Source organism: Penicillium longicatenatum (genome assembly GCF_028827895.1).
Source record: "Penicillium longicatenatum strain IBT 33135 chromosome Unknown contig_6_segment0_segment0, whole genome shotgun sequence".
NCBI lineage: Eukaryota > Fungi > Ascomycota > Eurotiomycetes > Eurotiales > Aspergillaceae > Penicillium > Penicillium longicatenatum.
In genome coordinates this window covers 3,976,094-3,992,781 of record NW_026643123.1, presented here as the reverse complement: position 1 = coordinate 3,992,781, position 16,688 = coordinate 3,976,094, and the positions used below count along the sequence as shown (strand labels likewise).

General features: G+C 48.9%; 5 protein-coding genes across 5 annotated transcripts; 2 read left to right on the top strand and 3 right to left on the bottom strand.

Moving 5' to 3' along the window:
- Nucleotides 1-75: 75 nt before the first annotated feature.
- On the bottom strand, nt 76-3,054 carry xlnR (putative C6 transcription factor; the record flags this gene model as incomplete). The annotated part of the gene is made up of 3 exons (XM_057120074.1): nt 76-219; nt 281-2,565; nt 2,625-3,054. 3 exons carry the CDS (start codon nt 3,052-3,054, stop codon nt 76-78), a joined length of 2,859 nt encoding a protein of 952 aa, XP_056969629.1.
- A 2,216-nt stretch (nt 3,055-5,270) lies between these two features.
- N7484_009686 (beta-lactamase/transpeptidase-like protein) lies at nt 5,271-6,881 on the top strand (the record flags this gene model as incomplete). The annotated part of the gene is made up of 1 exon (XM_057120073.1): nt 5,271-6,881. One exon carries the CDS (start codon nt 5,271-5,273, stop codon nt 6,879-6,881), a length of 1,611 nt encoding a protein of 536 aa, XP_056969628.1.
- A 1,428-nt stretch (nt 6,882-8,309) lies between these two features.
- Nucleotides 8,310-10,083, top strand: N7484_009685 (uncharacterized protein; the record flags this gene model as incomplete). Its single annotated transcript, XM_057120072.1, has 5 exons — nt 8,310-8,565; nt 8,867-9,201; nt 9,256-9,395; nt 9,445-9,830; nt 9,887-10,083. 5 exons carry the CDS (start codon nt 8,310-8,312, stop codon nt 10,081-10,083), a joined length of 1,314 nt encoding a protein of 437 aa, XP_056969627.1.
- A 1,094-nt stretch (nt 10,084-11,177) lies between these two features.
- N7484_009684 (uncharacterized protein) lies at nt 11,178-11,486 on the bottom strand (the record flags this gene model as incomplete). Its single annotated transcript, XM_057120071.1, has 1 exon — nt 11,178-11,486. One exon carries the CDS (start codon nt 11,484-11,486, stop codon nt 11,178-11,180), a length of 309 nt encoding a protein of 102 aa, XP_056969626.1.
- Nucleotides 11,487-12,181: 695 nt separating this feature from the next.
- Nucleotides 12,182-16,358, bottom strand: N7484_009683 (DNA-directed RNA polymerase; the record flags this gene model as incomplete). The annotated part of the gene is made up of 2 exons (XM_057120070.1): nt 12,182-15,484; nt 15,552-16,358. 2 exons carry the CDS (start codon nt 16,356-16,358, stop codon nt 12,182-12,184), a joined length of 4,110 nt encoding a protein of 1,369 aa, XP_056969625.1.
- Nucleotides 16,359-16,688: the final 330 nt, after the last annotated feature.

Here is a 16,688-nt window from a genome sequence, read left to right as displayed (position 1 = left end):
AACAAAGAGACTGGAACCAGTGAATGAAAAGATGACCAAAGTCAACAAGTTGATTAGTTGATTCCCAACACGGGTTCAAAGAGCAAGACCACTGCCGTCTCCACTCCAACGGTATAGCGCCAACACTTCGCGTCTCCGTTGTTGTTGTTCACCAGAGTCCTCGGGAACACGGCCGCGGACCTGGGCAAGAGCTGAGCGCATTACTTTGCGAAAGGTTCTCTGGAGGTAAAAGTCAGCACAGAAGTCTCAGAGGGGATTCAATAAATCGAGGCGGACGAACCTGATACTCTGTATTCAAAGTTACAACGCATGCCTCGTGTGCGCGCACGATGGTCTCACAGGCTTTGACAACACTGGGACTAGCGTCTCCGGCCAACTTATCTGCGGTCAGGAGAAGGAGGAAGCTGCCCTGCAAAAGATATATGCCAAAGAAAAATGGCATAAAGCTCAAGTCTGGGTCATACTCTAAGATATCAGAGGCTGCCTCGGCGGCACTAACAGCATGGCCCATGGTGGAGATAAACGAGTCAGAGGAGATCCAAAGGTCATTGTCATCAAGGAGGTTGATGGGATCCCACTTGTCTGCCACTAAGATGTGAAGGACATGCATAATGTGGGTTCCATAGGCAACAACCATTTTCGTGTGAACAACAGACTCGTTGAATGACCCAACAGTGCTGCTGGAGCGACCAGATGGACTAACATGATTTGGATGCCCTCCTTCCATGGCAATGTCATTGTCCCCGGCTCCCATAGCGATTGTGCTAGTATACCGAGCCTCAAACTCTTTGAGGCTCTGAGCATACACATCCAATTGTCGAGTGATCTCTAAAGCTTGGCTTTCCCATTCCCCACTGTTGCGGAAGTGAAGCCCAAACCGAGGGTGGTTTCGAGCATGATGCAAATCCACAATCTCACCAAGAATGCTCATTAAGGGAAGAAAGTAACCAAACATGCTATGACTAGTGCACTCAAAGGCCGGACCCGCTCGTCGGTAGCTGGCAGCCGAGAAATCACCCGCCTGCCAGAGATCATCATTCATGGGTTGCAACAAGCCTTCACACTCCTTGTCCAGCAAAGTCAGAGGGCGATTATAGCAAAGCGACAAATGTCGATCCATGACATATAGCAACCACCAAATGCGCCGTCGCTCCTCGCGCTCTTCTTCCGTAAGATTCACCGCGGAGCTTCCAGGGCCATGACCCAAAGAATTGAGAAGCGACGCAGACTGCCTTTTGTTACCATTCATGTCCAGTTCTGACTCCCCCTCCAAGTCTCCGTCCTGACGGGAGGCGGCGTTTGGTGGCAATTCTCGACCAAGTTTGAGCTCCCGCGCAAGAGACCAAGCAGCAGTCCACCAGCGCATGCTGGCCGCTTTGTACTCGCTAGCCGAGACCACGGTGGCCAGATGCACATAAGTAGCAACATCATCCACGGCGCACGTTGCGCTGCTCTGGGCACCAAGCTGGTCCATAGAGACGCCAAATCCTCCGAGAGCCACACCGTTTATGACCATATTCGCTGCATAATTTGGAGATGCTTCTCCCGTGGCAGGCCCATGGATCAGCGGCCGAAGCAAGCCAACTGACAATTCGAGCAACTTTTGACAGACACGTCCTCGCGCTGACGGAGGAGAAGTCAAAAAGGCAGCCTCGCTTGTTTGTGCTGCCACCCAGAGCATGCTGGCCAGAAGACCTGGGCTACAAACCCTTGGTTTTGTTGGATGGAGGAAAGACTGCTTGCGGAAAACAAAGCCAACAACGTACGGCGACAATGGCGAAAGATGCGACGACGATGAGCTTGTAAAGTACACATCCAGAAGGTCGCATGCTAGAGATTGGGGGATTATGGAGGCGATATGGGGAAGAACGGGCTGCAGAACGGGGTATCTTAGTGAGCCTGAAAACGGAGCGATATTAAACGACGGAAAGTTTGCGGGAGATGGTGACGGGAGAGGAAGCCAGCTTGGAGATTGTGCTGGCGGAGTGAACCCCAAGAATGAAGCGGACGGGTTTTCCGCAGAGGCGCCCATGCGAAATTGGTTGATCGACGAATTGGCTTCATGATTGTTCATCACCGGATATGAACCATCGTTGTAGCCTGGTCCAAATCCTTGGTGTAGCATTGCAGATGGTGACCGTGGGTTCCCATTAGAGTGCTGCATCATCTGCAATGAGCGAAGATCTGACACAGACATGGGAGGGCGATTTGAGTCGGTCACATTCCCATAATTTAAGGACATGCCGTCGATATTTGTCCCTAAAGGTTCTGAATGTACCGGCTGAGCGTGTTGGTTCTGCTGTATCCTATCCATGCCTGCGATGCTAGAATTGCGCAAATGCGGTTGCGCTGACTCCGGCAGTGTGCGAGCGACCGGGACATGAAACGCCGGGTTATAAGAACCATTGTGATCGTGGGGTGACTGTGAAGGGGGCGAGTGATCTTGTCCGGTTGTGCTATCTGGGATGATTTTTTCACCGTTCGCTGCGGCCACGGCTAGGTCTTTTTTCGAGGCTTTCCCACGTTTCTTGCGTTCTCGTGCATATTCGCAACTTAGTCCAAATTCTAGAGATCATTATTAATTGGCAACCAGACCCGTATGTCTAGAAAGGGTAAGAAAGTACCGATGCAATGTGAACAGGGTTGCTGTCCGTCGCATTTGGTGCGCAGCTGGTTGCATTGGTCGCAAGCGCGACTTATTCGCCGCCGCACCGGCGTCGCAGATGAATTTTTGCGAATTGCCGACCGAGCTTCAGCTAGCACATCTCGCTGCTGCACAGGAACCTTCCCACCAGACTGAGAGCCGTTTTGTTCGCGGTAGGACGGAGGCGATTGCGTAGGGTCGGCATCGAGATGGTTGCGATCCGGATCGATTGATGGATTGGCCGGCGGGCCAGCTTGTCGCGCAAGCTGCAGCTGCTCTAGCGCATACTGTGACCCTTCCGCGAGCGTATCCAGCCCGGGGGTTTGTGACTGAGACATTCGAGCGGGTTGCGATCGGGACGAAAATGGAGAATAGAGATCGGCAAACGATTGGAGGGAGGTTGTCGACATGCTTCTCTGTGTCTAGGCTTTCAGCGACATCAAGCTGGTCAAACGAGATCCCAGGTCCCCAATACGCCTTAGGGATTCGAAACAATGGAAGAGCCAGGGCACGTCAGGACTCGAGAGACATTGCAATCGGCCCAGACAGTGGAGACCTAATCCTCCGGGTACAGATGCCGAAGCTCAACAGGTGGATGCCGGGCCCTATGGAGGAAATAAAAGCGGGAGTGCCGGTGCGCAAAGAACGAAGAGGGGGAGCGAAAATCTGGGGAGGCGGGGAAGGCACGTGGTGACGGAGTCAACGGTGTCCAGGTGGAACGACCATACACGTTGCAGGCAACGTTTGTTCGCAACTTGCTTTTACCCCGTTAATCAGGCGGAATTGCAGGGGCTTGTCATTCGCGAATCCCGGAATGTTTTACCGAAGCCCGGGATCGCGATCTATATGGTTATTTTGCCGACCACGGCTTAGATTTTATACATAAGAACCACGATAGAAAAAAGAAAAGGAAAGAAATTAACCACATCAAATTCTAGCCACCAAATATCACTAAACGAAGAGGACTCATCAAATTGAAGAGCCATGGAACGTTGGGATGGGGAAAATCAATTAGACTTCCCCCCGGACCGGACCCTTGTCGCCTAAAACAGCCGAGGCCAAATGAGACCCCGTCTTTGGGGTTTCAGTATTCAGCTCGAACCTTGAATCTACCGGACTAGGTACTCGATAGGGGAATCCTGAAATCCTGAAATTCAAGCCGAATCCAAGAGATGAACCTTGCAGTTCCTGTTCCTGCTTCAGATCATCATAGGTGATCAGCAGGGACATCCTGCAATTGCCCTTCCGGTTTAGTGCTGACCGTCGCTTGTTCTCAATGGGCTTCTTCCACCTGGGCAGGGGCCCAAGGTTTATGGTGCAGAAACTGGATCTTACATTAACCTTGGATGGCCTCTATCGAATAGCTAAGTAGAATGGCTACTCTGTGGTTCTTGGCTTTAATCAACTTGCTTCTTCCAAGCGTCTCATCCCGCGTGATTTTGACTCGACAATCGCGGGGCCCTCGGGAGGTGGAGGAGAGTGGCTGCATGCCCAGATGTGGGGTAAGCCGACGGGCCTGGGAGATGTGTTTAGAAGCTATTTGAAATTTTCTGCACATCATGGCTCAGCGCGTACAGTTTTGCCAAATTGAAACCAAAAGACAGGGATTTGTGATGCACTCAGCTCACAGCCGACATTTGCTTCAAAGATTGCATGAAGCCTCTTCCATCTGTGGTGTTCATCGTATAGCACCTGGGCGCCCAAGGTGTGATGAAATGCTGTAGTCACCCCTGAATAATCTGACCCTGGCAGCGAGTGGGGAAGTTCATGCGCACTTAGAGCCCAAAGCAAACCATGCTAGTACTACACGCTGCCTTCCCAATAAGATATGATTTTTCATTTTCGGGGCTCCGAGCATCTTCTTCCCACCCCTGAGTCATGGCAATCATGACTTGCACGCCTAGCGAGGATGGTTTAAATTATCGTGGATCATAGACTAGTGAAATGACGAGCATCATGAGACGAGAGATAAGTTATGCTTTACCAAGGAAAGCATCGGTACTCCATGCCAGATACGTCAGAATTCCAAGTAACAAGTCGATGCTTGACTGGACTTTGAGCAAAATTGATGTAAACAGTAGACGCTTCAGCTCCTCGATCAAAAAGCTATAACAAATGGTTTAATGATATGTAGATGTGATCAGGCTTCATATAGACAGAGGAGAACTCTAAGGAGCCAAGGACTTCCTTGTTGTCAGTTATGCACCTGAATCATGACCGAAAGTATCAGACACACCTTACCATTTGAAAGTATCCATCGGGCTGTAGCCCCTTAAATAAAATGACTAGTCCAATGTTCTAACGTCAATAGCATACCCCATGGAGCCCGGCCTCTATGCAACGTCCCGGGTGATTGGTATTTAGCCTAAATGCTTGGGGAGCTGGGATCATGAAGACACCCCTTTGCCACATATCCCGACTTTTAGCCAAGGTTTGATTCATTTAAGTAAAACATGACTAATAGTTCTTAATATTCTTCATCTCTCGATTGACAAAAGTAAATAACGAATAAAATGCTGAGGCGTGGTGGAACCACCGTAACCTAATCTGGTGCCCGCACTTGCGATAAAAAGCGGAGTAAGCGATAAGCTAAAGCTTCATCCCTCCACATTATTCAATTGCAAAGATGGCCGACAAGCAGACAGTTCAACAAATCCTCGATACTATCCCGCTCCGGTATCGTGGACCAGGCGGTGTAGCTGCAGTCCTTAAGGATGGCGAAGTGATCGGGCAGCGCGTCTGGGGTTATGCCGACGTTGACCAGCGCATCCCTCTGACGCCTCAAATTCGGATGCCAATCTGTTCAATCACGAAGCAGTTTGTTTGCGCTCTGCTGATTGACCTCCAGCGCAACCCGACTCCTGCAATGCTTGCCAAGGGAAACATTCAAGCCCAGTTCACAGAGACGTTTCGGGAATTGGTTCGTCCCGAGTTGATACAAGATACCGGGTTGACTCTTCAGAATTTGTGCGATATGCAGTCCGGTCTACGTGATTACTGGGCCATGACAGCCCTTTGGGGCACCAAGCCAGAGGACGAGTTTCTGGTAGAGAGGGATTGTCCGCCAATGGTGGATCGTACTAGATCATTCCATTTTAAGCCCGGCACTGAGTATTCTTATTGCAACGTCAACTTTTACCTCGTCGCCCGAGTCATTGAGCATGTTACTGGTGAGACTCTTGGGAAGCTGCTTGCGGAACGGATCCTTGGTCCAGCTGGGATGAAGACTGCATTCCTCTGCCCCGATAATTCTAAACTTCCACCGCCGTGTGTCGGCTACGAGGGGACTGAAGACACTGGATTTGTGCCAGCCGTGAACCGGATGGAATGGTCTGGTGATGCTGGATTAACTGCGTCACTCATTGATATGATTGCGTGGGAGAAGCATCTGGATAGCCTGTTCGCTGACTCGGGAAGTTGGTACCATAAAGTCACACAAGGTACCACTTTTTCTGATGGCACTCCTGCCGATTATCACTATGGAATGAGTCGTATCAACATTGGCGGCGTTGTTACCTTGGGCCATGGTGGTGCGCTGCGTGGCTACCGAATTCACCGACGCCATGCTTTGCACGAGCGTCTATCTGTTGTAGTTATGTTCAATCACGATGGAGAGGCATCCGCCGCTGTCGAAGATATCATGCGAGCTTTTTTGAATAAGCCCAAACCTGTTTATGCCCCCGTGGAACCAGACCCCTCTTGGTTTGGCAGCTTCCTTGACCAGGAAACTCAGTTGTCCATCACAGTGACCAAAGGATCGAACACAGGAGAGCTAGCGATCGCCTACGAAAGTGATCCCGATACCATCAAACTGACTGACGCCACCCATGGTGAGAATACCAGCATAAATGCAAGCATTGACGGAAAAGTTTTGTACATGCATCGCATTTCGGAGAACAGAAAGCTCGTCGCTCGACGAATTGTTCCGTGTGATTCTAGCTTCAAAGACAACTCTATCCAGGGTGATTATAAGTGTGAGGAAGTCAAGTCTGTATTCCATTGTGTGGGCGAAGCAGGAATGCTTTATGGATCATTTGATGGATATCTTGGCCAGGGGACTGCAACTGCCATGAAATATCTTGGGGATGATGTTTGGGTGCTTCGCTGCCCCCGAGGCTTGGATGCCCCAGCCCCAGGTGATTGGACGATGGTTTTCCGTCGTGATGAAAGTGGTGCTATCGTCGGGTTCAAGATTGGATGTTGGCTAGCCAGGGGTATTGACTTTATTAAAGTTTGAATACCTTCCTGCCCCCGCTCTTGCTCCCACGCTCTTCCTCCTTAGACAGAAATAGGTAAGACATGGATGAGAACGAGATAAATGAGCACATAGGGAATTTAAAGTGGAAGGGGTGTGTGTATTGGAGCAATATAATACATAAGAGGAGATTTGAAACATCTTTCTTTTCCATTAATCATGACCATAAAAACTCATTAGTTCAAAGAAGCAGCAGTGCTCATAGGTAACCATGACATCGGGCCTTTTTTGCAACTCAATAGCTAAGCGATCCTCAACGCGCCGTCCGCTCCGATGTCAGCATCATTGGAGCTGTAGCCGTAATCTCAGCCTGTCCCATTTCAACTGAGCTATGTTGTCACAAATATCCTGCATATAATGTTTGCTCTTGTTTATTCATTTTCACTGAAGCAGTCGAGAATCTCTTCACTCTTTAGGTTCGATGGTAGAATAGTCATTCTCCGTGTCTAATAGGGATGTAGTCAACAAGGGGAGGAAGTTTTATCCGAGCCGTTCTACCCCGTACTCTGACAAAGGCTGCAATGCCCGCCCATCAAGGCTTGTTCAAGTCTGGAGAAGTTTATGATGAGACTCAAATGCTCCATCAACACCGGCTTTGGCTTTGATTCAACCTGTGGATATTTCAGTGTCAATATGTAAGATGATATGAACATGAGTGTTGATCTTTTCACATGTTCTGGCGATATTTCATGAATCGACAAATAATGAACAACCGCATTTCCTCTACTGTATGGCAGAAATATGGGCCAATCAACTCCTGGCGATTTGTGACGACAATGACATAGTGCGTCCACTTCGTTTGGGGGCCATCTGTGGCGTCGGAAACCTCCCATTGAGGAAATCCATCTGCAACACGCAAGTCAGCACCGGCAGAATGCAGAATGTAGGGTCGCACAGTAGCAACACATCGATATGATTGGCCAGGAAAATTCCCATGCCAGGCTGCTTGAGCTCATGTGTCCAATGAGGACAACAAGAAACATTCCTGTTCCAAGTTCTCGACTTAGATGCATCTGGCCCCCACTTTGCATCGGCAACGCATCGGAGGACAAAGTACTATACATATTGCAACATCTATTATCCGGCCATATCCTTGCACGCCAAGCTGTCTGAAGCCCCTAAGCACGAGGGGGACGTGGCTCAAACCACCTAGCTGAAGACTCTTATAATATTTGCACTGGGGAGGCTCATCAAGGATTTCAGTCTATACAGACGGTGTTTTCGAGTTCCAGTCAACTGGAAATGGCGTTTACCCTATCAAGCTGGGTTTCAGACCCAGCGCACATCGCATTCAGTTTCTCTTCCTTGGGAGCCTTGTTCCAACTCAGTATTATTCCTTTTGAGATCGACTTATTAACTCACTATCTCTTGGGTCTATATGCATTAGTCTGGATATGTCTCGTCACCGCAATGGTGAAGGCCTTCAATGTGGCTATTCATATCGCAATCCTTCAAGCGTCTTTCGCGGGCACTTCGTTTCTAGCAGGATTGGGTATTAGCATGGTTACTTATCGCTTGTTCTTCCATCGCGTGCGACGATTCCCTGGTCCTCTCGGGGCAAAGATAAGCCGTTTTACAGTCATGTCCGACGTTAAAAAGTCTGGTATGAAGTATCACCAAGAGTTGGAAAAATTGCATCGCCAATATGGTGACTTTGTCCGGGTCGGTATGTATCACCTTGTATCGATCTTCTATCGATAATCGCTCATCGCTCTAAGGTCCTCGTCATATATCAATTAACAGAGCTTCCGCTGGACTTGCGCTACATGGGCCGCAATCCCAATGTGCAAAAAGTGCGTGGTATAGCATCATCAGTGGTAATCCAGATGTTATCAGCCTCATCAGTGTTCGTGACCATGATATCCATCGCAAGCGTCGTAAGCTCTGGGAAAAAGGACTAGGAATGAAAGGTAAAGCTGGCCCACTGGCCCCAGACTTGCTGAATACTAATATTCTGAATATTTAAGCTGTCGCGGATTATATACCTCGGTTCCAGGGTAAAACGAATCTGTTTATGAAAAGACTCAGTGAGCATGAGGGCAAAAGCATCAACATCACTCAATGGTCCTTGTTTTACACATTTGACATTATGGGGTTGGTTGCGCTCAGCAAAGATTACAAGCAACTAGATGATTCTGTCGAACACACTGCCATTGCCGCCATGCATAGTCAACTTGACATGGCTGCCCTGATTACTCCCATACCTTGGATCATGAATCTTCTGGGCTGCATTCCCGGCTTAAAGACACCAATTGATTTGTTCGCGGATTACTCAGCTTCGCAGATAAATGAAAGAAGAGCGGTACGAATACGGAAACTGGACAGCTAGAGCGTCTAGATTTGCTAACTGGTATAGGAATGGCATTCAAACACGAAGGAAACCCCGATTGACATCATTTCTTGGCTAATTAAGGGAATGGATGATCGTGACCCAGCGGCTCCACCAACTGATGCAGCATTATATGACGATGGGAAGCTAGCTATTATTGCTGGAAGGTATGTAATTTGTTTCCTCGCAATGTTGTTTCAAAACTAATCCTTCCAGTGATACAACGGGGGCAACATTGGCCAATGCTTTATACTTCCTTACATCGAATCCCAGCAAATACCAAAGACTCCAAAAAGAGGTAGACGAAGCGAACTTGAATGGAGGCGATGCACCTCCCATTCCTTACGTCGATGCCGTTATCAACGAAACCCTTCGCCTCAAACCGCCTGTTCCTGGTGGAATGTCGAGAGTTACCCCACCGGAAGGTCTAACCATCGACGAAGTTTTCATCCCAGGAAACATCGTCGTGATCAGCCCACAACATGTGGTTCAACGCGATGAGCGCAATTTCGATCGAGCCCTGGAGTTTTTGCCGGAGCGATGGATAGATGAGGGCAAGGAAATGCACAAAGATGAGCGCGCATTCTTTCCGTTTAGCTTAGGTAGGGAAAAGCAAACTTTTTTTACATTTGTACCAGGCAATGCTAACTATATCAAGGTCATCATGGTTGCGTCGGCAAACAATTGGCAATGGCACAACTGCGTCTCACTTTGCAGCGCATTGCGAGCGAGTTTGATCTCGAGTTCGCCCCTGGAGGAAGTCAGGAGACGTTTGACGAAGGTGCTAAGGATACTTTTACCATTAATTGTCCACCCTTGGATATGATTTTCAAGAAACGACATATACCTAACTAGCGTTCGTGTTATCTTGCCCTCTACGTCTGATGCAATGGGTTCTTCTTGGAAATTGTACGATTGATTGGTGGAGCTGCTTTCTTAGGGCCGCATTATAACTCAACCAGACTGGGACGAATTTCTAAAATTCAATATCCATTTCATCAGCTTTTATGTTACGATAGAAGAAACAGTAGTATAGACGCGATGCTTTAGGACCTTCCCTTGAGCACGATATACCTCAAATCTTCTCTAATCTCTCTAGTATGGAAGTCTCCACGTCCTTAATTTAACGCCATGAGTTGGGAATACTATGATCTCATTATATCCATATTTATACTGTGGTAAAGTAAACCTCGTGCGCCTAACTTTGCTTCTGGCTTTTCTGCTCTATGCTATGCATGAGTCTCACAAGCTTCCGGGCATCATCGCGAGTTCTTTCTATTAGCTCATCCTGTTCACTGATCCATTGCAGCCGCTCTCTCCAAAAATCCCATCGCTTTATTGAAAATAATGAGTCTCCCTTCTATAAATTCCAATCAGGCATTTTTTTGATGCTTTCAAGTGGAGATAAATCCTACTTTCCTACAAACTCGAAGATGACAGATCCTGCAATTTCGGGAACCATGGCATTTACAACGGTCTAAAGACTGAAGTTAGCTAAACAAAGCGCAGTGATTGTTATGCCTCTTGACCAACATTCAGCATAAGAATATAATCCATAGCCACGCGTGTATCTCGGAGGTTGTGGCGCTTCAAGTACGACGGAGAACGCTGCGGGCCTCGCTCTGGCGCATGATTCCAAGGATCCTGCTCTAGCGCAAAGACAGGAATTCGCAATGCCGGGCTTAATTCGTTTGACCTAGGGTTTTGCGGCGGATACGTGGCAAGATGATGGGCATAGAAAGGGTTGGCATTGGCAACGGCGCACCACCCCGGAAAGGGATATGTACCGTATCTAAATTGCCAGTAAACTGTAATCGGCACATTAGCCAGAGACCAGGCCGAAATTTGGCCCTCAAGCAGGTAGGCTGAGGTAAGTCCCGTCCCCGAATATTGATCAATAAGTCACGACCAATATGCTTTATGCTCCTTAGTGAAAATGAAGTAGCAAATCACTCACGGGTATCATTATCTTGCCAAATCTTTTCAAATGCTTCCAGATTTCTCCACATTTCTAGCGTATCTTGGAATCTTGATGAGCGAAACTGTTCCTCGGTTCTATCAAGCTCTGAAAGGGCTCGTATAGCCTCCACCAACTCTAAGATAGCAGGCTGGTAGCGCGGCATCTCGATAGCAGCGTCCCACAGTAACCAGGCAACGCGCTCGCCTTTATCGACACCTTTAAGACGGCGCTCTTCGATCACGCTGTCTTCATCTCGAAGTGACATGAAGCGACGGGCAGCATCGCCTGCTGGAATCATGTCGGGCATGCCATAATGCTCAACGAATTCCCGAAGTATTTCTATTTCATTGGCAGTTGGGGGGCCTGCCTCATCTGGATCAGGATGTGAGGATATCTCCCACTCGGTATAGTCGTCTCGCGTCTTTGGCGAGATTAGATCAGTGCTTTGCGTGAAATATGGGACCTTTTGTTTTCTTCGACAAAGGGTTCAAATGAGACTTGCGAGCAGACAAGCACAGGAGAACGTAGCAGAGTAATGGCTGAAGACACTAGTCTTGAAGGGTCAATGAGTCAAGATGAAGTATGGAGTAAATCCCGGGCGCATATCAAACACGTGAATAGTGATTTCAAATCTATTGGCTTACAATACCACTTATATGCGTACTGCGTCTGAAATAGCAACCTCAGATCAATAAGACAAATGGATCCTGAGGTTAAAAAGAAGACGCTTGGACCTTGGGAGGTAGGCCGAAATGTCTTCTTAGGTGACGACAGCCAGTTTACCATACAAAAAAAGCAGGGGAAGGTTATTTTCTTCGAAAATGGGTATTGATCATTTATAAATAGAGCATGTAGTACATGAATATATGCAGAGGTAGCCATGTATGGCAGTAGATATACAATCGGCGAAACCGATATAGAACAAGAATCCAAAATATTATACAACGCCCCAACCACATGCGTCCCCAAAACTCCATGCACGAATGATTTTGTTCAGGAGAAGAAATATTCACTCTCCCGAATGCGGGTGATGTCCCAATCGCCTTTGGCGGGAACATTGCGGAAACGAAGGGGTAGCCATAACCACACACTGCTGGTGGCCGCCCTCTTCTTAGGAGCAAAGTCTTCGGTGGTTTCATCGAAGTCGGTGATCTCATTAGCGTTCACCTTCTCGCGGAGGTCGAAATCCTGGAACAGACTTCCAATGGCCGGGTCGTTAAGATCAATGTTCGAGTCGGCTCGCCGTTCAGCGGTCGCCAGATCATCAGGGATTTTGCCAATGTCCGTTGCTCCCAAGCTGTTCATGATAATCAGGTCATCGTCGGTGCCGCCCATCGACTCAAAGATGCTGGCCGTTGTCTTCATGGCACGACCCTCCGCCTGGTCCTCGGGGTCGTCTGACCGCAAGAGAATTTGTCGCTGGTTTTCAGCAATAAGCTCAAGGAATCTCTGGTTCTTCACCTGGGTTCCCTTGCGATGCTTGGTAATGGCCTTTCCGATCGGGCTGCTCTTCTCAACCTTAGCCAAGAAGAGGTTCTTGCCATACCGGACATTGAACTCCGCATGCAGTCGCCCGATAACATCATCCGAGTGCATGTGAACGAAGGCGTCTCGAAGAATGCGATTCATGCTGTCGACATCACTGGCGTGAGACCAGAAGGAATCGTGGACGGCAGAGAAGGTGAGGCCAGCCCGGTCACAAGCATTGGCGGACAGCATCATGTGAGTCGCATCAAGAGAGTGAATGAAGTTCGGAGGGAAAGCTTGAAGCTGCTTGCGTCTTGAGACCACATCTTCAGCATTGTAATCAACAACGCTCAGGTCCTGCAGAGTGGTCGAAATACGTCGCGCCTTTCGGGTACGGTAGGGTTGAACAACAGGGAGACCAAGCGGCGTGGTCCAAATGACAGTTGACCGGAACTTTCTGGTTGGATCAACAGTCTTGGGGTCGTATGACTCAGAAGATTCGGGGTCGGGCAATAATGCTTCCTTGGCAAGTTCTTCGATACATTCAGGAGACACAGACTGAGTAATGCGACTCGCACAATCACCTAGCCAGTGTTGGATATCGGAAGCTCCATTGAACATAGTTGACAGAGCCTGGAAAATTTTGCGTGCAATGTATAAGGAGCCTTGCTTCTTTTCTTCGAGGCTCATCTCCGGGTAGTGATCAACGAGCTGTTTGCGGACTTGTCTCATCGCACCCATGAAAGTCACACCATAAACATTAGTCATGACTGTCTGTTTGACAATCTTTCGAGTGATCTTCCCATCAAGAACAGCGGCCAGCTTGTGACCGCGGGCAGCGTCCTCCGCCACAGATTTCTTCACATATTCCGAGACACCAGTATAAACATCAGATGGTCTGTCGGAAGGCTCAAGATTGACCTGCTGGGCACCAATCTTGTCACCACCGAGGGCGGCATAGTGTTGCAAGCCATTGCATGAACCATCCTGGTGAATCGGCAGACGAGATGGATATTCGAGAGGGTTGGGGTGCCGAAGAGCGTTACGGAGTTCGCAGCAAGCTGCCAAGCATTGCCATGGGTCCTCGGCCTTCAACCACCATCGCTTTCCGTGGAGGCCATTGTTGGCAGAGTCGAGGATATTGTCAAGATTGTCCATGGCAAACTGCTCACGCTCAGCCATGCTCGCTTTGTCGAACCCAGCCAATCCTGCCAGGTGGATCTTCAACCAGCGCATACCACTAACACCTAGTGGCTTTGCTTTACTGAACAGAAGCAGGCCTCGGGCGTTGTCGGCTCCCATCTGATTGAGATATGGCGGAAGCGGATAAGCTCTACCACGGAAGTCCATGTTGTGAGGGAGGTAAAATGTCTCTTTGCGGAAAGCACGCGCAACTTCCATCTGGAAGTTCTGGAAGCATCGCTGTGAGTGAAAGGAAGACCGTTGGTTCTCCATATCACGCATCTGGTTTTGCCACTCCTTTTCTGCCGCCACACCAGCCTTTGGATCTGGTTTTGGGGGAGCTTCAAGTTTTGGGTCAAGCGGTGACAAATTTGCGATTACTTCGCCAGTGTTCCAAGCTTCGAGCATGATGTCAAACACATCTCGGTTGATCACCCAGCCGGTGCCGCCGAGAACATCAAGGCCGCGTCGGATTTCCTTGAGCCCATCATTCTTCAGAGCAGCCTTAATATAAAGAGGCTGTAAACCTTCACCAGGGGTGGTGCGGACAATACTGCTTTGGTAGAGCAGATAACCTCCGTCTTTTGGTCCCATCCAAGGTCTCGGTTCACAGACCATAGGAAGATGACGACCAATCACATCAGCCGGGGGCTCTGCTTTGATGGTTTTGACGATTTCTGGATGCAAGTTAAGGAGACCCAAGCGTTTACCAAACGAGATCTGATAAGCATGCTGGAAGGCTGGCTGCATGGTCGTAAGGATTTCACCAGTTTCCTCGCTCTTAGTGAAAACGGGGACCTTGGCAACGTCAAATAGGAAGCTTGTCAACACTGCACCAATTCTGACTTGAACCCGCGTACTCCAGGCCAAATCAGTGTCATCCTTCTGCGCGGTCTCTGACAGATGCTTCCACGCTGGGCGTCCATCATTATGCTTGCGATTGCTGAGGAGTTGTTTTAACATTTTGACGCGTTGAGTGCCTTGGCTTTCAGCCTTCTTGAGACATGCAATGGCAATTAACTCATCCTGAACATCTCGGCCAACCGTCGACGCGATAGAAGAAACTTTGATACCCATGTCCATTCCTACGCGAGTGAATGTGCCAATCGCCGCAAGCATGGTGATTGCAGCGAGACGATCGGCATCAAGGCAGTCGAGGAACACCGCGTACTCGCAACGGGATTTCTGTTCGGCTGTACGAATCGGCTTCCCTTCTTCTTCAGCGGCAAGCCTCTTCTCGTCATTAATTCTGGCCACAAGATCCGTGTGCCATTGGCTCATGAAGTTCTTGATCTTCTTCTTCGAAGACGCCACGTCCACACCAACTCGAGTCATTTGTTCGAACTCGACTTGCCAGCGATCATGGGCTGACTTCATGGTATCGGTCTCAACTTGTCGTTGCCTAAGTTGTTGGTATAACTCTTTCTTTTGTTCTTCGCTGCCTTCGAAATCGGCGGGCAAAGAGATATGATATTTATCCGCAAACAAAGCAAGCGATTCCTTCAGGGATGAAAGACCAAGACCCTTTTGCTCACTAGACAGCACTTCCGCAACTTGGTCAAGGTTTTCAGGAGTCAAATCGAGATTGGAAGAGGTCTCAAGTTCTTGAAGATCGAATTTGGCATGACCCAGATCGGAGGAGCATATCTAAGAACAAGCAAGTTAGATTAATTCATGGCATGGTAGGGAATCACGGGTGGCAGCAAATACGAACCTCAGACAGTTCACCCAAATCCAAGTCGGTTAAAACTTCAAGAGCCAAGAGCTCTTCATGGAGATTCACCTCTTTGGCAAGTTCCCAGTAGCGACGAACCGTTCTATCTCGCTTAGAGCCATGAAGCATACGCAGCGCCATGCGAATCATGGCTGCGAAGGTTGTAGCATCAGGCCGCACACCTCCAGCTGGCATATCAACCTCGAACCATTTTTGCACTGGCCAGATCATGTCATTTTGTCGAGTCATGATCATATGCGCGACCATATCTTTCAGGTACCGATTGTGCAAAGCCAGGAATTCAGGAGAATCGGGCGCATGAACGGAGCTCAGCCGACTGATCAAAGACGCAGCCCGATCGAACCGGCCGACCCTGAGTGACATATCGAAGTTTGCCATCATCTCTTCCGTGTCACCGCCAATACCTCGGATTTTGCGAAAGGTTTTCAGGTGGGTCTGAGGTACTTCATTGACGACGATCAAAGACGAGAGGTCAAATGGTTCGTGGGCATGGAAGGATGTTTCTTGGGCCTTGGAGTGATCCAAAGATTGCGGTAGAGTATCTTCGATGGACATATAGGATGCATGATTTAGGACGGAAGGGTCGGCGGCGGTAGCGAGATTGCGATGCGATTGGAGAGAGGGCCTCCGCTTTTCTCCTGTTGTGCTTGGCAAATTCCCAACTGAGATCGGTCGAGCTGAGCTAGAGTGTAGGCGCAGCATCGAAGATGTGCCTAAAGCCCGATGAGCATTCGCCTTCCGCAGATGGAAGATGGCATTCTTCTGCCGGGCCACTCGAGACAACATGATGCAAAAAGAGTCGCTTAAAGACGAGATATTAAATCAACAGTAGTAGGTAGATCGAAGGTGGGGAGGCATTAAAACAAGATAAATCGGCGTAATATGAATGAACGGAATGCAAATAGTCGATCAGCTGTAGAGGCGCAAAAAGGGACAAGAAGAAGCGACGGGCTAGTGGCTACCCGATGATGAAGCGGCTTCTATTTTCCTTTAGAATGCCGTCCCGCAGCCCTCAGCCCAAACTAATAAATGGATATAAAGAAAGAAATGGGGTTGAGGAAGAAAAGGGGATGATCGTGCAGAACTACGGACATCCGGGAGAGAAAAAAGTCGCGG